Source organism: Melopsittacus undulatus, chromosome 12, assembly GCF_012275295.1.
Source record: "Melopsittacus undulatus isolate bMelUnd1 chromosome 12, bMelUnd1.mat.Z, whole genome shotgun sequence".
NCBI lineage: Eukaryota > Metazoa > Chordata > Aves > Psittaciformes > Psittaculidae > Melopsittacus > Melopsittacus undulatus.
The window spans coordinates 9,196,026-9,217,746 of NC_047538.1; the positions used below are offsets into that span (position 1 = coordinate 9,196,026).

General features: G+C 40.2%; 2 protein-coding genes across 2 annotated transcripts in view; one reads left to right on the top strand and one right to left on the bottom strand.

Annotated features, from left to right (window-relative positions):
• Positions 1-21,721, bottom strand: part of CFAP74 (cilia and flagella associated protein 74) — a 72,090-nt gene that overhangs the window by 45,933 nt on the left and 4,436 nt on the right. The gene's annotated exons all lie outside the window — the stretch shown is intronic.
• GABRD (gamma-aminobutyric acid type A receptor subunit delta) lies at positions 1,392-16,319 on the top strand. Its single transcript, XM_005143264.3, has 9 exons — positions 1,392-1,736; positions 8,185-8,297; positions 8,404-8,471; positions 9,384-9,604; positions 10,257-10,339; positions 12,596-12,733; positions 13,616-13,771; positions 14,348-14,559; positions 15,434-16,319. Exons 1-9 carry the CDS (start codon positions 1,669-1,671, stop codon positions 15,731-15,733), a joined length of 1,359 nt encoding a protein of 452 aa, XP_005143321.1. The 5' UTR covers positions 1,392-1,668; the 3' UTR covers positions 15,734-16,319.

Below are 21,721 nucleotides of genomic sequence, written 5' to 3' on the forward strand. Positions count from 1 at the left end.
TACACGTGTACAAAATACACACAAATATCTACACACATACATTTTATATGTGTATAAAATACAAAAATATACATACTGACACACATACATATGTGATACACATGTATAAGATACACACATTCATTACACATGTACGATTTGCCTTGGCTAATTTTCCTATTTTTACAGGTGTATCCTGAAGACAGAAAACACTTTTTTGCTAGTAGTAAATTAGTTGATGACTGTTTAGCCAGAGAAAAACAATACCAAGGAGTATTCTCAGAGAAGACAGGTGTTCATTGGAACACCAGTCTTAAGAGTAGGAAAAATATGAAAGAAGGTCAACTGAAAATACCCTGAAAGGTGTAAAGCTGTATACATTTGTGTATGTATTGTGTTTATCTGTATGCCTCTTCTCCTCCTGGATCCCACTGAGTTGTTATTCTCCTCATCCACCACCCTTTAGTTGTCATTTGAAATACTGGTATTGAATAATAATACTAAGTTAAGCACAGGAAAAGATAAATGAATCACATTACCCCTGGTGCAGCCTTTCATTTGCTTAAGGAATCTATACATTCATTTGTGCTATATGATATTTTTAAAAAATGTCTCCTTCCCAGTGTTTCCTTTGTGGGTTGGTTTTAAAATTGTCATTCCAGATTGAACAGCACCAAAAAAAGAAGAGGAGGCGGGGGAGGAGGGAACAAAAGAGCGAATATGGAGGAGAAACCCGAGTCTGACCTGCAGGTCAATAAGGACCCGGCCCGGGGCTCCCTCCCCTGTCCTCGGCCGGCAGCGTCCCGCCGGGGCGCGCGGGGGTTCCGGGATCGCCGCCGGGGCGACCGCGGGATGGAGCGTGGCGAAAGCAGTGTCACAGCTCCGAGCTCGCTGGAGTAACCTGGAGCGTTTCACTTCGGAGGAGCCCATCGGAGAGCAGCAAGCGGCGAGGCAGAACTTTGTGAAACGCCGGGGCTGCGTCTGTAGCACCCGCCTGGGACGGCTCTTGGAACAGGAAGAGGCGGCAGCTCCCCTTCAGCGGAGCATTCCCCCCAGTCCTGTCGTCGTCCCCCCCCATTTATACTCTCTCTGCTTGAGGGCGGGCTGCAGCTGCGGTCGCCCCGGAGCTCTGCGGCTGGCACTTGCATCGTGTCGAACCGAGCCGTGCCTCGCCTCCCGTCGCTCGCACTCGCGGTGTCCCGGCTCCCGAGCCCTCCCCGGGGCCGCCTGCTCACTGCTGCCAAACCGCCTCCTCCTCCTCTCTGCAGTTATTAGCTCAGGACGCTAGTATCCCCGGAGCACTTTTACTTCTCTCCCGCCTGCGCTCGGCGGGATTTATCTGTCATTCCAGAGGTTATTTTCAGCTCTCAGCCCGGCTCGCAGGCAGACGGGCCGGAGGCAAGAACCAGGCGCTCCGTTCCGCAGCGGGGCGGTGAGGGGTACCGGGAGCACGGACCGGTGCCCGCAGAGGAGTGGAGCTGCCCTGCCTCCCGTTACTGCCTGCCTCCATGGCTCCCGGGCAAGGGAGAGATCGGGGAGACTGCTGCTGCTGAGCATCACAGCACTGCTTTAAACTCAGCCTCAACTTACACAGCCAACGAGGATGGCAACGCTGCTGGAGCTGCTGAGCAGCCAAGAGAGCCGGGGAACCTGGGTTTTGTCTGCCACTATCTAATAAATGGGAGTAAAATGGAATTGCTTACCTGGGTTTTTCCTGCCCTGGTCCTACTGTGCACCCAGCAGCACAGATGTATCAGGTAAGAAAATGCCTTATCGTTCTGTCCTAAACTAGATTTAGAGGGCTGTTACGGTGGGGTTGGTACTGCCGGATCTGGCTGCGGCTCCCTCTTCTCCTGGAGCTACGGCTGCAGTGGGTGAGTGTTCAGGAGAAAAGGGGCTTGACTGAAGAGTTTCCTCAGTGTGCTCTATCTTGGGTTGTTTGTTGGTTTGTTGGGTTTTTTTCCTCCTTTTTCTAGCAGAGGACACACTTCTGCCAACTGAGCAGCAATTTCTTGGTTAATCCAGGGGTGTGTTTCTAACAGGATGCCTGTAGATGCCTTTCCCCAAGGGCACTTGCTCTAAATTGGGGGCAATCTCTTTTTGTAATGGTATTGCACATCCCAGAGCAGCCTCATCCTTATAACAGCTCTGTAGGGGGCCTGCTTGAATGAGAAACTCTTCCATAAATCCAGCACAGCCAGTGGGGTATGAACTGAACATCTTTGCTTGGGGCCTCCATAGGTACAATTAAAACCCCCAAGTAGAGACATTCCTTTCTAATGGGTTCATTAAGACTCCTGAACTTGGGATGAGAGAAAGAGACTGGCAGAGATCTTAGAAAAAAACGTCTCAAGAACGCCAACCATTTCTTAAAATAAAAAATTGTAAAGATCTGTGTTTGCAATTCAGAGTCACATTTCTTTGGGAGGTGTTAGCTAGGCAACCAGCTATGCGCTCTCTATATGCTCTTCAGATCTGGAGGATAGATTTCGAGAAAGCTTGCCATGATTATGTAATGAAAATAGAAGGGGGAGTGAAAAAAGAACTTGCTGTATGTAAGAAATACATATCTACATCACTCTTCCTGCTTCGACTTCACAGGCATTACTGATAGCTTCGGAGGAGTAAGAAGCAAAGTCATAACTGTAGTAAGACATAACATTGCTGTCATAGGTTTTGGAATTAATTAGTGAGATGTGATTTTTTTCCCTGGGAAGGAAAAGGATCTGGCATTAGAGGAAGTGTCAAGTCAACTGCTCTTATTTAGGATTGACATAATGATTTATCCTGTGACCTTGAGGCTGTTACCCAGGGTCAGATCCTGACACTGTCATGCTCTGAAGCAATCCAGTGTTACAGCAGAGGACAAACTTTGTGACCTAAGGGCATCAAGATCTTGCACATAATTCCAATGAGCCTGTCTCTCTATCTGCAGTTGGACTAGCATTATGTATTTTGGTTGAAAAGTGGTGTTTGAGTATAAGAGAAGGAAAGAAAGAATTTTAAGGAAGAGTCAGCCTCTGTCTTTGTTCCTAGGCACAGCAACTGCCAGGATATGTACAGCCTGTAATTTGTTGGATAAATGACTTTACAGTTGGATTAATTACCTAGTTACTGGACATTCTTCCTCCAGTTACACAACAGTGATGAGCCGTTTGTTAAAAATACATATACATGTGGCAGAGAGTAAGGCAAAGCAAATTCTACCTTGTGAAATTCTGACTGTTCCATTTGTGGTAGTTTTCCAAGTATGCCAAATTGTGAGAGATTCAGTGGTCAAAGAGAGCTGCTGCTCTGTTCAGTACAAGTTTTCTGAACATTCTGGATTTAGCATGGCAGAACACTGTTCAACCTTGTAAGAAGTGAGTAACCTGCATGTGTGCTTCTGAGGAGTTAAACAGAACAAAACCAAATTCCTTGCATCAGTAAAATTACTCACACACAGATGACCTATGAAATAATTCCCCTTCGAAGGGCCCAAGAAGCACATTAACTTTCTTATTCTTCTTCCTTGGAGCTCCATAATTAGTTCTGTAACTATTTTGGGTAAGAGATGCTTTTATGAAAAGCAGTATTTTATTAATACTGTAGTTTTACAATAATGGTTAAACTTGCCAAGAGCTACATTTTATTGCTCTGCTTTTGTGTTCTAAATGTAATGTGATTCATGGTTGGGATGACAAAGGACTTCCAAACTCACCATATTCTCTGCTTGTGAGTTCTATGGACTGTATATTGATAGGTGTAAGCAAAAACATACTGAAAAAAAGGAAGAACTGAACTCGGTGGTACAACATAAGACTTCCCAAAGGGGAAATGAGCTGTTAAAATAATGTTCTGGTTGGCAGAGGAGGGAAGTGAGGTGAACATGAAGCTACTTCCTTAGAACGGTTCTGAATACCCTTTTGGGGTGCTTTAAGGAGCCCTCGTTGAAGCAATTTCTCTGTCATATGTGCTGTTTGACTGAAGTGAATGAGCCATATTTGACCTAAGTCAGGACATCCTGCTTATGCCAGTACTGTTATCAGGTAAACATCTTTAAAAAGTGGTATTTTCTACTCTGCTTGAGACAGTAGTTAGTGGTAAGAAATGGTTCTTTGAGGCAAAGGCTGGAGCTTCCCCTATTTTATCAGTTTGGTGTGGATGCTGCTGTAATAAATGTGCCACAGTGAATGAGATCATCTGCTGAAATACACTTTGGAATATTGCTTTATTTGTGTGGGGAAAGAGTACTACTGATAGGAGTTCTGGAGTGTATGTCTCTACTTTGGAATTCCTTACGGAAAGAGATTTGAATTCTCTAATAAAAATAGGTATATTTTTATAGTTATGATTCTACTATGTTAAATGACTTTTATACATTTGCATACAATTGCCCTTATGTGGTGTGTCTCCCTCAGTCTTTTACTGATATTCATGGAAACAATGCAGCTTTAACACATAAATGTATGGAAACAGAGGTCCATTTTCTGTAGCTTAAAAATCACAGAGAGGAAATAGGGCTTTGATGTTTAAAAGGTTGCCATGAATTAAGCTTAATGTTTTTTCAATTACATTTCAAAATACAAAAGATTTACAGTGAGCTTCACTTAGAGTCAGGAATGGCAGATAGGAGGGATACACATACTGCTCTAGATAATTCTAGAGTTTGGCAGAGGCCAGATTGCTCACTGACCTTGCAGGATATTCCTTATCTTTTTCCCCAGGAAAGTTTCCTTCGTGGCAATGATACCTGGGACATTCGCCCCCTAAAGATTACCTCAAAGAAAATTAAAAGCAGTCCATCCCATCCTCAGTATCAAACCGGTATTTCCATCCACCAGGTTTAAAGATACATATAACAACTATGTCACAGTCCCCAGAATAATCAGGTTAGCAGACTTAAGAAGAAACAGATGATGCAGAAAGTGATTTCAACATCTTACTGCTGTATGTATTTGTCAAGAGGTTAGCACACTCCCTCTGGAAGTGTGACCTAAAATCAGTATCTCATTGGCCACTGACTTAAAGATGCTGCAGAGCTTTCGGCACTGCTGTGCAAAACCAATATTGCTAATGGTTCATTAGCTGCAGTGCACTCATTCACAGAGCACACAGACTGCCTCCTTCCCTGGTGTAATTTAAATACCAGAGATTTTCTAGTTGTATTGATATATTTCTAGCAACAGTTTTCCAGCAGTGTTCTGGCCTGACAAGCCTTTTAGAGATGTGCTGCCCAAGTTGTTTGGGGGAAAGATGTCAGCTCAGTCAAAACAGATTTTGGGCTAGATAGACTTTTTATTCTAGAACTGATAGTACTTAGCTCTGAAAGAGATGAGTTTCTTTGCTCTGTCATTTGAGATTCATTGCTTGGAGTCACTTTCCCTAGGAAAAGAGAACTTCCCTTTCTTCCCAAAGAACTATGAAGTTTTTCTTTGCACAAGAACAGATTTGTTGTGCAAAGAAGAACTTCATAGTTTGCCCACTTTATCAGTGATCTTTTTTTCCTCTTTGCTTCTGTGCAAGAGAACTAACTATGCTTTTCATGGAGAGGATGTTTTACATCCAGCTTTAGATATGGGAATGACTTTCAGAGTGGTATTACTGCACATGACTATGTTGCCATTCAAACAGCCAAGCACCCCTGTCCAGCCTGGTGAAAAATAAAGATAAGCTTTTTTGATGAGCTGTTATGCCCCTTGAATTTTACAAATCAAAAGCTTAATTTTGCAAAGTCCTTTTCTTACTAAAACAAGCTTTACAGCAGCTTATGTCACAAAGTGAAGCTGCTGAATCAACTAATAGTAGTTTCCTTTCTTTTCATCTTTACTGCTTACACTTGGAAAAGTTAATCCCTTTCAATGCATATTTTCTATGCTGGTCTTCCTTTTTCAGGTACCATAAATGAGTAATATTTTAGGCCCTATGTAATCCCAACTGCTTATCAAGGGTGAATGAAATTCTCCCACCATCCTTCATGTAACTTGAAAGCACTTGTCCTGATGTACGGAATGAATAATGTAGAAGAGTGGCCCAAAGGCGTTATCACAAACAGGACCGTGAAGTGCCACAAAAATAAACTTCTGCTTTCCAAAGCCATTGTTTGTGACAGAGGACTGCTATACTGTCTGCCAATATCCATACTTCTGTCTTCACCAGATAAAAAAGAAATGAAAACATTTTAGGTAGAATAATACTCTTGAGTTTGCTATTTCTCTTCTCCTTCAATACTCTTGAGGGACAAAAATGAGAGGAATGGGAGATTTCTACTGTACTGGAGGATGTGGGATGATCTGAGAGCTAAACTGACACAAGGAAAATTTAGGCTCATTTACACCACGCTGTGTCTCACCCCCAAGCATAGAGACCTGCTAGAACATTAGTTCTTGTGTCTGTATTATCTCCCTTGTTCTACCAGCCTCTGTGTTAGTCTAACAATGCCATTTGAAGAATATGGCTGTTTAATGTGATCATGGGTCAGCTTTAAGGTAAAACACAGGTTCACAGGATGGTTGAGGTTGGAAAGGACTGTTGGAGGTCATCTGGTCCAACCCCTGCTCGTGCAGGGCCACCCAGAGCCAGCTGCCCAGGATCATGTTCAGAGGGTTTCTAAATATCTCGAAGAAGCGCAACCACATTCTCTCTGGGCAACCTGTCCCTGTAATCAGGCACCCTCACAGTAAAAACTGTGTTTCATGATGTTCAAGCAGAACCTCCGCATTTCAGTTTGTGCCTCTGGTCCTGTCACTCGGCACCACTGCAAAGAGCCTGGCTCTGCCTTTACACCTTCCTTTCATGTATTTACATACACTGATAAGATATTCCCCCCCCCCCCCCCCCCCCCCAAGCCTTCTCCAGTCCCAGCTTTCTCAGCTTTTCTTCATATGAGAGATGCATGAAAAAATCTTAGTATTAGCAAAAGCTTTTGGTAACTCGGTGATAACTCTGTAAATGAAATTGTAGGTTACTGTGACTCACATATTCTCTTTAAGTATCTAGAAGCCATTTTGTGAGCACCATGCTGGTGTGTGAGAGTGTCAGTAACTGAGAATCATTTTGTTACCCATTTCAAAGGCAGTTTAAAATGAACCCAGTAGTATAAACATCAACAAGGTAAATCCAGCCATAAATTTATTTTAGCTGTAATACTTTAATAATTCCCACTGGTATTAAGTGCATATAGCTTCATTGACTTCAAAACATTTGTACACTGATGATCTGACCCTAAGGCTTTATTAATAATAGAGAAAGATTCTTTGTAATTGTGTCATGGATATTTAAGTAAACCCCCTCTAGACTGTAATCTGCTTAAAACACATGTGTACGTAGGTGCGCGAAGTAGGGCACTACAGAGGAGCCACCTTCCTACTTAAGCACTGTTTTCAAAACACTTCATAAAACTTGGCTGCAGCTTAGCAACAGGAGTTGAAAACCACCATTTTCTACCAAAAAGACAAAGAGATCTTTAGGCAACTATCTTCACTCAAGTGTATTGGAGTAATCTACTGTAATTAGGGAAAGACATAAAGTATCATTCTTTACCTAGAAAAGGAGCTTAGATGTTTTACTGAATAGGAATTACCATTACACATTTATGGCTGAAGCTTACAGGTTACAATTAATTACATTTTTGAGCAAAATAATTTCAACATAGTCTCATGTTCCTTAATATGCCAAGGCGTCAATTTAAAAAATTCTCCTTCTTGATCATGTTTTTCCAGTTTTCAGGTGTTTGTACACCTTCTATTAGCATTGCTTTTCACATTCCTGAGCCCCAGTGGTCTTTTTCACCAAATCAAAGAAGTTAAATCCAAACTCCAGGTGTGTAATTTTTACTGTTTACCCATCACATTTGACAAATTACCAGCCCTCTTGATCTCAGCTGTTCCATAGCTGTACTAAGAGCTGTCACAGCTGCTATAAACTGCTACCCAGATAGATGCATTTCATTATCCACAGATGCATTTTATACAGTAATCAAAGTATATTGGTTTCCCTCATGCTTTCTTTACAGTTCTAAATCTATTTTTGGCCTACTTTTTTTTTTTCTAATTTGAAGAGTCTGACATGGCTTTCCTATCTATCTACAGTATTTTTCTACCAGTATAGCTGGTCATGCTGTAGGTTGATATCTGGTACAAGAGAAGTCAATGTCTCTCATTTTCTGTTAGTTTTTGGTTTGTGAGCATGGCCAAATTTTAAAAGATACTTATTCTCTTTACCTAGAGCTATGACTGACATTGGAGATTACATAGGTTCCAACATCGAAATATCCTGGTTACCCAACCTGGATGATTTAATGAAAGGGTATGCACGTAACTTCAGGCCTGGGATTGGAGGTGAGACTTCGGGAATAATTATCTCTTTTATTTCTTACAATCCTTCTGCCTTACCTATATTTTTTATAGGTACTTTGATGATATGAATTCAAACATTTTTTCTCAGGTCCGCCTGTTAATGTTGCTCTCGCAATTGAAGTAGCCAGCATCGACCACATCTCAGAAGTAAACATGGTAAGTTATCAGTTAAACCTACCCACTTGTGAACATATGTACTGCAGTGACAGAAACTGGACAAAACTAACTAGAAAGCTGATCTCCAATGTGGTTGGAGAAATTACTGCAAGAAGATGCTACAGGGAACAAACATTGTATTTTAAGACACAGGCAGAGTCTCTTCTGGCAGACATTGGCAAATACAAGAATCTAGTGATGTGTAAGTCACTGAGTTTTCTTACTACAGTAAGCAAGGTTGGATCTGTGCAGCACACACTAACAGAAAACCTAAGTTTTAGTATTAACACCAACTTCTGTTCAAATTTCTTTCAGTACAGAGACTTACAAAAAGAAGCTAAGGGAACGATTGGTTGTGAGATGCTCCCATTTTTGTGTAAAGCCCTTCCAATAATACAGTGGAGTATAACAGCTTACAAATCAAATAAACAGGCATTGGCATGGATTAGCTGCATTTCTCAAGCACAATAGATTTAATTTTAAGGTCAAAATGTTGGCTTTCTCTCCATCCTTTCCCTTTATTACATCTGCATAACTTCACCTGTTTTTTTTTAGTGTTGCTCTCAAAAACAAAAGTTGCACTCGTGGAGATTTATAAACAGATTTTCTTCATTAGGACATATGCAACTCATGCAACATGTGTGTAACACTGACATCAAATCACTTTCTGTTATCTTGGGCTTACCTGTGGTAGAAGCATATGACAGAAATTAAAATACTTGGGCAGCTCTATGGTTGACTGAGCATAAAAATACTTGCACTGGAAGCAGTTACTACTTTTCTAGGCTAATACAATGCTTTTTGATCAAGTCTCAAGACATTACCATTGAGACATCGCCATTATGTCTCAAGACATAAAAAAAATGGTGTTCGCTTAGCATCACTTTTTGATTGGGATTTCTCTTCTCCCAGGAATATACCATGACAGTATTCCTGCACCAGAGCTGGCGAGATGAACGCCTGTCCTACAACCACACCAATGAGACACTGGGCCTGGACAGCCGGTTTGTGGACAAACTCTGGCTGCCAGATACTTTCATAGTAAATGCCAAATCTGCCTGGTTCCATGATGTGACAGTAGAAAACAAACTTATCAGGCTCCAGCCAGATGGAGTCATATTATACAGCATCAGGTGAGTAAGAAAGAGTACAAGTTTACCTTATCATGGATTAACTTTTTGGACAGACTCTAAAGTAATCACTCGGTTTTCCTAGGATGATTTCTTGAAATAATTATTAATGTAACATGGAAGAAAGTACTGGTGACCCCTACCAGAGATCCCTTTGTTTTCAAGGATTATGATGCCAGGAAGGTATCTTTGGTAACATTGCCTCATCACTGATCACTTTTAGAATGCCCTTAATGGGAGATAAGCAACTCGTAACTATTTGGTCAGCAGGCAACATGGTCAAAACAGGGCAGAGATCCTGTTCTCCACTCTCACTATTTTCCAATGGAACTAGGAGCCTGATTTAGGCTCAACTTCCCCATCTTTCAAACAGAAAAAGTATTATTTCCTCATTTTGGAAGAGTGTTTTCCCCAGAATTCAATAACTATATTTAAAGTGGATTGTGTAATGTTCTAAAAAATTATGAGTGTGCAGTTTTGAAATTTTAAGTCCAAAGTCACCCTTAAAGTAATTGTAGTGATCTTGGGGACAGTGGAAGGGAGTAGATTTGACTCAGAAAAGTCCTTTTCACCGTCAGAAGTAGCTGAAGTGTCCTCTGACATTAGACACATCTATCTGAATGCATCTAACTGGTGTTCACATTGCTTGGAACAGGATTACCTCAACAGTGGCCTGTGACATGGACCTTTCCAAGTATCCGATGGATGAGCAAGAATGCATGTTGGATTTGGAGAGCTGTAAGGGCTGAGTACAGTGTTTCATATAACCTGTGTTTTGTGTGAAGCCTGTGTATATGGTACTTTGCTTGCTGGAGTTTGCTGGAATGATTGCGCTTTAGTCCATAAAATGTCAGGGGTGCCTTAGGATTTAGAAGTAATGGGTACAAATAGGAATCCCTTCATTCTGTGTTGGGCATTAGATTGTGGACTGTTCAATACCAGTTCAGCTCAGATCCAGTTCAAAACTAGGATTTAATTTAGTGAAGATGAACAACCTACAGTCCTCCTGACGGATGTCTGCATCTGTGTGCATGATGTAAAACCCAGTACAATTGTGACAGTCCCTAGCATGGCTCAGGTTTGCATCATATCCAGTAAGGATAAGTAGAGGAGCCCACAGGCAAAATCCAACGTGCTATGTTTTCTTTATGAGAAAACAGGAAAAAGAATTCCCTGCTTTCAGTGAATAACATTTGACAACCTTACATATCTGTTTAGCTTGCTTAGGCATTCTTGTATCTGTTACACAAAATCAATCAGAATACTGCATGGATTGGCTGAAATTTATTTCTCCTCACATAGGAGGGTGAAGAATGAATTCATATTTTGTCCAATCTGTATTTTATCTGTGATCAGCATGTAATTCCCAAGAGCATTAATACTTTTGACTGAAATTCACTACTGATACGAGCAGGGCCCACCTGATCAATAGCAATGAACTGGCCTTTCATGGGTTTTATATCAAGGAGTCTCCAGGTCCTGAGGGTTCCAGAGATTTGTGAATAGCAGTTTCTGAGCAGATCCACTGGCCTGCAGATGCTAGTTCATCTTTTTCCTTTTGAACACTGACTTTGTTTTCTAGGCAATTAACCACAATACCATTTTTCTTGTCAAAAATAGCAATCTACAGTTCTACTTATGTAATCACCAAATGCAGAGGCAGCAGACACTGTACCAGCAACTGATTCTCTCTCCCAGCGCATTCTGCAGGGAGTTTTGGTGGTAGTTGCATTTTTAAATTGAATTTGAGGGGGTTCATTTCAGTGAAACAAACATGCAGAAATAAAGCCTCTTAAACAAATGAATGTTTTAGTAGCAGGTTTTCTATTAACAGCAAAACTAGCAAAGATCAATTTCCTGTGGTTTTGTATATCACATAAATCTGCTCATACATATTCCCCCTTCTCCCATCTCCCTGGTGCCCTGCACCTCTCCCTGGTCATTACCTTCCAGCTGCCACCCATGCCCAGCTGCAGTCATTAACAGCCTGATCTACACGGTGAATGTTAAGCTGATGCATCTCAGAATAGGCATGGGGCTGAGCTGTTCTCTAACTGGCTGCACAAACAACTTTTCCATTCTCCACATACTATCTCTTACAAAACTTTAAGAATCTAGAATTCAAAGGATCAAGAATTTGAAACCTTTACCTTTTTGTCATTTTGGCTGGGAAAATAGGAAGTTCAAAAGCCGTTTGGAGAACTGACAGAAAACCAACACATAGGCTGTTGGCATAAACACTGTTTTCTTATTAAAGTACTTTAAGCCTGGGGGAGGCTCTAACAGTTGTTTCAAAGAGTGGGGATTCATATAAACAATTCAGTATGTACCTTGTACAGTGTCTGTTTGTAAAAGCACTGCAGGGCTTGCAAGGGTTGATGCAAACCCAACTGGACACATCCTTTTTAAGGACACTGGGGAATCACTGACAAAGGAAATCCAGTTTCCCCAATGCTGCCTGACTAGTACAGAGTACCTATCTTATTAACTCAATGTGTGATCTTGGAGATTGATTTGCCACACAGAATTACAGCCTGATCTGTTTTCAGTAGAACAGGCATAGGTAGATCAAATTTGATAGTTATTTTCTTTTACAATCAGTAATTTCTGTGCCTCTGAGATCCAAACCCAGTACAGGGGTAAGTTAGCTAGTCTGAGGAACAACAGCAACAGTTCCTTGACTTTGAGCATGCAATAATCTTTTTGAGAAATAATCTGACTATTTCTTATGGCACTGCCTTGTGCCATGCCACATATTGCTAGTCAGTGTGAATCAACTTGGATTATTCTCCCTGCAGGAAAGATACCCCAGTATGACACTGGCAACATCAATGCTGCCAGGACAGTGAATTATCCAGACTGAATCACAACATGTTTGCAATGGGTCCAATGGAAATCGGCACAGCAGAAGAATTGGAGGACTTCCACTCTGAGTCCTCCATGTGCTTAAATTTCTTCCTCAAACTTAGTATTTATTCAGTTTTCTTTTTGCAGATGGCTACTCTTCAGAGGACATAGTTTACCACTGGTCAGAAAACCAGGAGGAGATCCATGGGCTGGATAAGCTGCAGCTTGCTCAGTTCACAATTACCAACTACCAGTTCACAACAGAAATTATGAACTTCAAATCTGGTAACAGAATCTGTCTTCAGTTCAGGGATAGTACCTGACTTTTTCCTGGACAGGAAAACCTGTATCTATAACAAAAAATCCTGCTTCTTATTTTACAAATTTAAGAACCTGCCAGGGTTTTGCTAAGAGTTTTCTTCAACACTTGTAAAAAATGCCAACCTTTGCTGAGCCTTCAGGTACCTGCTGTAGCATATTATGTACTTTAGCTCTATATGTTTGACAAAATCCTGCTTGGAGCACCCAGACAGCACTAGATAAAACCACTCGAGGTATTGCTCACATTTTCTTGACCTAATTTACAACTTCTGATAAAGAGAATTTTCCATAAGCCTTAATGTTATGGAGCTTATGACGTCCAGTCAGATCACACTAATTCTGTGCAGAAGTCAGTGGTGTGTATGCATAGCACTGGGTTTATTGCAGTGTTTGTATAAGATTGGAGTAATTTCTTTCCTGCTGATTCTTCATCCTCTTTCATGTATTCAGATTCTCATTTATGCTGCACATCTCCTCTAAGCTTTTTTTTGAGATTGAAATTAACTTGGACTTTTAAGAAATCTAAATTTAGTATCTGGAGGGCTTTCTACAGCAGATGATAAGACAGTACATTTTGAAACAATACTGTTAGTGGAGAAGACACATATTTTCAGATCAGGTACTGATATGACCTGAGACAAACCATTTCACCTGTTCTTAGCTGATTAGAACTGCACTACCTCCTGCAGGGTTTATGAAACCTAGCTGAAGAGCATTTGAAAACACTTTTTGTGATCTTTGTCCAAAAGATGTTTAAGAATGTAAATTTGTGTCATTATAGGAGATGTTATTTCGAGTATCAGCCTAACTGTAGTTCGCACAGTGTCTCTGTGCTCTTTTTTTCAGCAGGTCAGTTTCCCAGGCTAAGTCTCCACTTCCACCTTCGCCGAAATCGAGGAGTTTACATCATTCAGTCTTATGTTCCTTCTATCTTACTCGTGGCCATGTCGTGGGTGTCTTTCTGGATCAGTCAGTCAGCTGTGCCTGCCCGAGTGTCATTAGGTAAAACAGAGTTTGGGGAACTAACAGGGAAGGGTGTGCTCAGCTTATAATTATCTCTAATAATCTTCATTTTCCATGAAAGTGCATTTATGAATACTGTGTTTGCATCTGCAGAAAAGATGGTCTTTTAAAAGATTTTCCTCATGTTCTAATTTTTGTCATGCTATCAGAGCAGCTGCTCAGTAAAGAACAGGATAACCACCTACAAAGGGTTAAAAGCAACAGTGAGAGTGAGGCACATGTATGAAAGAATTGATTTGAAGGAACTGGGACAGTGACAAAATAATGTTCTTAAAGCTTGTGGATCTGTTTGCTTGAGTCAGGGTTGTAAGATGCAGGAGTTCTTGAGAGTTAATCTGGTTTTGTTCGTCCTGATCTAGAATAAAACCAAGAATAACATGTTCAAAGCTGCCTTAGTCATACCAAGGCAGTTTTTTACAAGCTCCCCTGTTTTGAAAATCAGAAGCCACAATATTAGGGGGCTTCTCCTATGAAAATATTCCTCAGCTTCAGACTAGTAAATACACTTAATATACACTGTGAAACCTGAAGTAAAATTTTTCACACTGACTGCAGGTATAACTACTGTTCTCACTATGACTACATTGATGGTCAGTGCCCGATCTTCGCTTCCACGAGCATCTGCCATTAAGGCACTTGATGTTTACTTCTGGATTTGCTATGTATTTGTCTTCGCTGCACTAGTTGAATATGCATTTGCACATTTCAATGCTGACTACATGAAAAAGCAGAAGAACAAGCTAAAGGCAAGAAGGCAGAGTGCAGAGGTCAGTAAGTGTAATATTATGAGTAACTTTACTCATAATAGTAAAATAGCAAAAAACTTTAGTCTTCAACATTATCGCCTGTAGATTACATTTGTTACACCCAAGCTGCATAAGGTAAATACAGGTGTAATGAGCATGGATCCAAGTTGTGTAGGTGTGAAGTCCAGTGAAACTGAACAAAGGAGGCCATAGAGATGAATGAGATTGCTTCCAGAAGCTCCAGATGTGCTTTGCTGCTTTCTTCACATACATACATGCCTATTAGTGAAGAAGCGCAGGGGAACTGATTAAGGAACCATTTTTTAACAATTCACAATTTGAAGTACAGGCCTACATATTTTTGAACTCTCTGGCACCTTGGGTATTACTTATGATTATTTATTATTTAATTTTATTAAGCTGTAGCAGATATGACTGACCCATATTAATTTTCTGTCCCAGCTCCATGTTCTCTCAGCTTTGACAAGAGCATGAGAACTGCCTGTGGCCTTTGGCCACAGAATGGGATAACTGTGTCCTTGAAGTCAGTCAATTGCTCTGAGTCAGGAGGGCTGAAGCATGTTGTCTCGATGGTGCCTTGATAATTTTGAGCACGTAAAATTATAACCAGAATTTAAAAGCTGTAGCTCAGAATCTTTCAGTGATCCTTCTGCCATAGCAAGCGAGCAACCTGCTCTAGTGGAAGGTGTTCCTGCCTGCGGCAGGAGGCTGGAACTTGATGAGCTTAAAGGTCCCTTCCAACTCAAACAAGTCTGGGATTTGTGATAAATACCATTCAGCACCTATGGTATTTCACCATCTCAGTGTAATGTCTAGCTTGTATGAACTACCTTTGCCCTATAAATTGCTATTATAGGTTCTCTTTTCTTTGCAGATAAACGTGAAGAATGCCATTGTTCTGTTTTCCCTTTCCATAGCTGGTGTCAGCCAGGAGCTGGCCATTTCCAACAGGCAGCATCGAATTCCCAGAAGCCTGCCTGGATCTTACGGCACAATAGAAATAGAAACTGGAGAGACAAAACAGCGGCAAATAATGAAACTGGATAAGAAGAGTGGTCTGAAGTCCCTCTTTAAGCCCATTGATGCCGATACCATTGATATATATGCTAGAGCCGTGTTCCCAGCAGCCTTTGCAGCAGTCAATGTTATATACTGGGTTGCATACACAATGTGAAGAACTACAAACTGAACAATGCCTATGGACTAAACTGCCCTTGCAGAAACTGTACGGATCTATCTGTTCTCAACAGAGCTTGAGGTACTTCTAAAGTCAAGAAAGTCCTGCTATCAATTCCTACTAAAACCAGCAATTTATTACCCATCTGATTTGAGACAGTAATTACTGTACTCTGCCAAACAATCCCATCTCCTAATTTCCTGGATTACCATGAGACAGTTTTTCATATGTACATATTTGCAGCAAAAGCTTAAATCTTAAGTTACCATAGTTTCCTCCACTTTAAGGGTTGATCAGTAATGAAGATTTGGCTTTTCACACTTAGATCCTTTCCTTTTTTGTAATAGAAGAGATAATCCCTCACTTCCACACAGGAGTAGTTTTCTGCATTCGGCCTTCTGTGGGGTGGTCCAGGTTTAACAGTAGTGGTGGAGGTTTTAATCATAAAAATCTCACAAACAAAGTAAAAGGGAATAGAGCGGACTGGGGGCTTTTTCATAATTATTTGTCTTGGATAGAGTATTGAAAGCATTTCAGTGCTCTTAGTGACAGCATGAAATAAAATATACTGCATAACATTCTACTGAATTGTTAATAATGACTGCATTACATTTCAGATCTAGAGTATTGAAAATTTAAATACTTAAATACAGTGAAGTTTATTAGTTTAATAGGCCCCAAAATAGATAAAAGTGATTTAGAAACACAGGGAAAACTCAGACTTTCTATGTTGAATTGGGAAAAATTTTAAAGAAGCTTGATAATGAAGGAACTCAGACTCCATTTTCAGGAAGGGCTTTAAAATTCATTCTGCTAATTTTCAGTGAGAGTCTACCATGTGTGCCTCTGAAAATATCCTTTTTGCATCTGTCCCTAAATAGCTGAGTGAAGTAAAAAAAAGTCATAACTGGCTTTGAGTTACTGCTTGCTTTGGATATTTTTGCCATTTTTATTCAGAGGCTGAGCTAACCTTTTAGGCCTCTTCACTTCCACTATCTGACAGTGAAATTTGTGGGTACTCATTCACACACTCCTTAAATCAGGATTAGAGCCTCTCACCCCATTCATGCAAAATAACACTTTGTTCTGTAAATAATTCCAGGGAACTCAGCAAATGAATACAGTATTCACAACAAACACCAGCTTCACAGCGGGCAAAAAACTCCACAGTAAATATTTTGGGATATGAATTTTGGCAAGTAAAATATTGTTAGTGTAGGAAACCAGTGTAAGACACTTCAAAAAAGAAACTTTTTTGAGGATTTTGTTGTCTTGAGAGTGAGATTCTGTTTTAAATATAGAGACTGACAAAAGAAAATATGAAGTGAGGAGGGAGGGGAAGAAGAAAGCAGAGCAAGTGGCTGAAAGCTACGATGGAAGGGAGCATGGGGAGGTGTGAGAGTAAACATGACAAAAGACATAGGTAAGAGCTATGCTGGGCTTTGAAGATGGGAATCTCGAATGCAGTGGCTGATGGTTAATAATTGCAATAAGGATGAAACAAGCATTTGATCACAGTGGAGTGTGCCTGTGTCCCTCCTGCCTTACCTGTGACACACAGTTTGATTTTGTATGACCAGCACTGAAAGACAGAGCATTTAAACACAGGTTATAACCTAAAATAAGATTTGCTCAATGTCACTGAAGTAAGAGAATGCTTTGAAGAAAAAGTAGTGATCCTGAAGTGAGCAAAAATAGAAAATATGCTCCCATCTAAGTCAGGCTTAGGATCACCTCAACCTTTAGTTTCTGCTTTAATGGAAAACCTACTTGCCAACAGTGTCCTGGCAAGTGCAAACTGGAATTGTTCCACAGAATTCTCACCAGTCTAGCCCTGGACTTAGACACCTGGATTCTGGTCCCAGATACTGCCATTAACTTGTTGGGGAATCTCAGTTCTGTCATATCACTGCATCCTCCCCAAAACTGCTATAATGATACTGATTTCTTTCCTATATCTTTGAGTTTTACAGAAGAAAAAACCCTTCAGGAGAGACAACTCTTCTCCTCCAAGTAGGTAAGTGCATCCAACTAGTACTTACATGGTGCTATTTACCATATTATTGAAGACTTGCACATACTGAATTAAAGCAAAGTATTGCCCAATTTTCACCTTATCCAGAAAGCCAATGAAATTCTGCATGTCCTTCAATACATGCAGGTAATCAGGCTTCTTTTTTCCTCCTGGTTCTCCTCTTTGGATTGTATTTTTCTTGGTGTTTGCTCCTGATGTTGATGAAATGCTCCATTACAGAAATACACCATTTTTTTCCTAAGTATGCTTTTGGTCTTAATCACTTTCTCCCTCAAAGAAGTTCACCCTTCTTGCTGTCTTCTAGATCATTTCTACTGTTTTATATAATGATTAAGTGCAGAGTGGAATAAAACCACAAGCAGCATGACTTTACAATGCGTTTTCTTTACTAAGTTGTTGCTTTTTCCATGATCCTGGGTCAGGTCCTATCTTGAATCCCCTCTACTTCTTCTTACAGCTTAAAGTGAGCTGTTTCAATTCACATCTGATCTAAATATTGTCTGGCCACAGAAGCATCTTAAGTTTAAATATAACTCTTGGATGATGTACTTTCATAAGTAAGTGTGAAATATTCTGCTCAGAACTTTGAATCTATCACCACAACAGTACTACACTCTCTAGAAAGACCATCATGCCTTATTCTTCTCTGTTACACTTGCCTAAATAGAAATAATCTTCAGTTTAAAATCAGTAGATTAACTACTGCTGTGAAAGCAGAGTCTAACCTTTTTATATCCTGATGGTTTCTCTAGTAGTTTATTACATTGCCTGTCAGGGACAGTATCTGCTGCTAAGAGTGAAATTATTGACTAAATCCAGCTGAAATACTCACAGCAAGTTCCTGTGCAGTGTGAATCATAAGAAAACAATTATTCTGGAATTATTTTGGAATTGCAGTTACTGAAGAGCAGAGAACAAAGTGCTGACCTAGTCCCTCTAGCATGCAGTGGCCGGTTATTTGAAATAATTAGCAAGAAGGTAGCTGCAGATATTATACAGGCAATGTCTAATCTAATTACTTCAGCAGTAATAGCTTGTGCACCTGACATAACTCCTTACACTGAAGCCAACTGAGTAATCACATGAGGTTACTGGACAAAATCAGTTGCTTCTCCTATGACTGGGAGGTAGTAATAGGCTGCATGCTCCGCTGACTTCTTCAGAAGATTTAGTCAATGAATATTTTCTACAGTTTGACTGCAGATCTTCAACCCCAGTTGTTGAGTGATTGAAGTAAAAGGTGGCAGCAATATATTCCTCAAAAAACCTCAAGCCAGAATGCTAGACTATCACAATGTCATAGACAGAAGCATAAATAAAGGGAAAATAACCACCTCAGAACACTGCAGGGAGTCAGAAACGTGCACTGTGAGCATGCATATGGCTGTTGTGTCCATTCCAGGAACAAGGTGACTCAGAGGGGAGAAGAGATGTCTCAGCTACTGTTACTGCACTTGCATGAGTAGTACAAGACAAAACACCTCCACCATCAAGAATGCGATTTTCTTATATCTGTTTCCAGAGCCAGAAGTAAAGTCAGATGCCATTCAAACTCTTCTTAAGGAGAAACTTCAGTACAGGAGCCTGGTGTAACAACTGGAGCTTTGCATAAATTTGAATCTTCTGCACTTAAGCGTGTGCTTGATTTTTTTAAATGAAAAAAATCACCCTTAAGAAATCATCAGACATTAATACTTCAGATGTATTAAAATCCAAAGACAATGCCTTATTCAAATCTAATTTCATGATAATAAAAAGAAATAAACTGAATTTGATGTTAGTTAAATGTTGCCTTTGGATGGGCTGTATTAGCATCAAGGAGAGGCAAAAAAAACCCCAACAAAACCAGTATGTGACAGATCAGAAGGCACTTTTTCTGTGCTGTACCTGAAAACATTCATATTCCTTTCAGCAACTTAGAGTACTGCTCTATGGACTGGCATGTCTGTGAGAAAAGGAGTGGGGTATGTGTTAATGTAATCATTCTAAATGTGAAGTGTTGATAAAATGTAGATATACAGAAATTGGAGCTTCTATAAATGGACAAAATAGACATCCCAACTATTGAGCTAGAAGATAAAATGCATTAGAAAGAAAATCAAAATCACAGAACCATAGAATAGTTAGGGTTGGAAAGGACCTTAAGGTCATCTAGTTCCAACCCGCCTGCCATGGGCAGGGACACTTCACACTAAACCATGTCACCCAAGGTTCTGTCCAACCTGGCCTTGAACAGCGCCAAGGATGGAGCATAAATAACCTCAGAGATTTCATCACATAATGAAATCCTGCTTATTATGTGCCCAAGGGCTCGTAAAACTCTACTTTGGCCTTGGCAACAGAAAAGGAAGCACCATTTTGTATTCACAAGTGCTTACTGGGGGGTATTTATGCAGACTACTGTATTTATGTTAAAAAATAGCTGTTGCTGTCTCAATCAGCACAAGATGAAGAGGAGCAAGATACTGTGTGATTTGCTAGAAAGTAATGCTGGCGGTGACAGCACTATTAAGAGGTTAATGTACAGAAATGTCTGTCGTGGTTCTGGGTAAAAATGAAAACATTCATCCAAGTTAAAGCTCTCACATCAGTTCTTCACTGGTTTGCTGATCCAACAGATAATATAGTGAAACCAATTTAACTCAATGAGGCTTCTGCTGCTGGTACAACAAAACACTTATACAATTGCTCTGATTTTAAATACTCAGTCATTAACCTAAGAAAGCACTTCACATGAGGAGGAAAACAGCATCCCTGCATAGCTGTCTGTGAAGCAGGACAGATAACAAAAAGCTTATTGAAAGTTTCGGAGAATATTTTCATTAAAGAAAAATCTGAAGCAATTCTCTCATACCCTCTTCATTACAGCAGCTGAAAACGTGCAGTGATTGAAAGCTTGTTCGATATTGTAATAATACTGTGAGCAATATGTGTTACAAACACAGATAACTAACTCCTAATGAAAACAGAATACAGATTTGGCAATGAACATGTCTATTTGGATGGATGTGATAGCTGAAATCGGAAAGGCACAGTTTCTTTCTGCCTTGACAGCTTGTGTCTTAAACAAAATGAATTTGAGGATCTAAGCCCATTGTTATGTAATGCATTAAGGATCTCTTGTCTCCTCATATCAGCTTTATGTCACAGCTATTCCTTTTACCAAGTCTTGCCCAGTAAAAACAATCTGAGAAGACAGTCATGCCTGGGCTGCCAGAAAATATAGCACCAACAGAGATGATCAGATGTTACTGGGAGTTCACTGTTCTGCAAAAGGTTGCTTTCTAAAGAGTTAGGACTAGGTTATGAAGCAAGAAGGGAGCCCCTGTGATTTACAGTGTATTGTGTGCTAGTGAACATACACAGAAGGAAAGTGGGCAAAAATTGTGCTTTTACAGAGGCAGGTTGTTTAATTATCCTGAGAAAATAAGTACAGTAGCATAGAAGATGGTTTTATTTGCTTTTAAACATATGTGTAGCTTGAGCTACCCATAGAATTCTTTATCTTCCTGGTTAATACACCAACAAAAGTGAGTTAGCTTCTGGTTGCTTCTATCTTACATAAGACAGACAAGTAAAAGGGAGGTGTTGACTGAAAATAGTCTTGAAACATTATTCATTTTGTCTATTTTAACATGGGCTAGAAAAACACTAATATTCAGTCCAGCAAGAAAATCTGCACAGGATTACCATGGTGATTTCTGATGTCATGTAGGATATATGCTTTACTTCAGTTCCTGTTAAAATATATTAATGGTTTGCCTTATGATTTTTATCCAGATTTAGAAGTATTTGGTTCAAATTTGTTCCCGCTGGACTGTCTCCTGAGTTATTATTTCACTGCCACTGATCTCAACAGAAGTGATAGCTGTCTCTTGGCAGAAAAAGAGCAAGGAGGCTGAAGAGCAGCCTGTATATCTACACACATTGCTGGGTTGATCTAAAAAGAC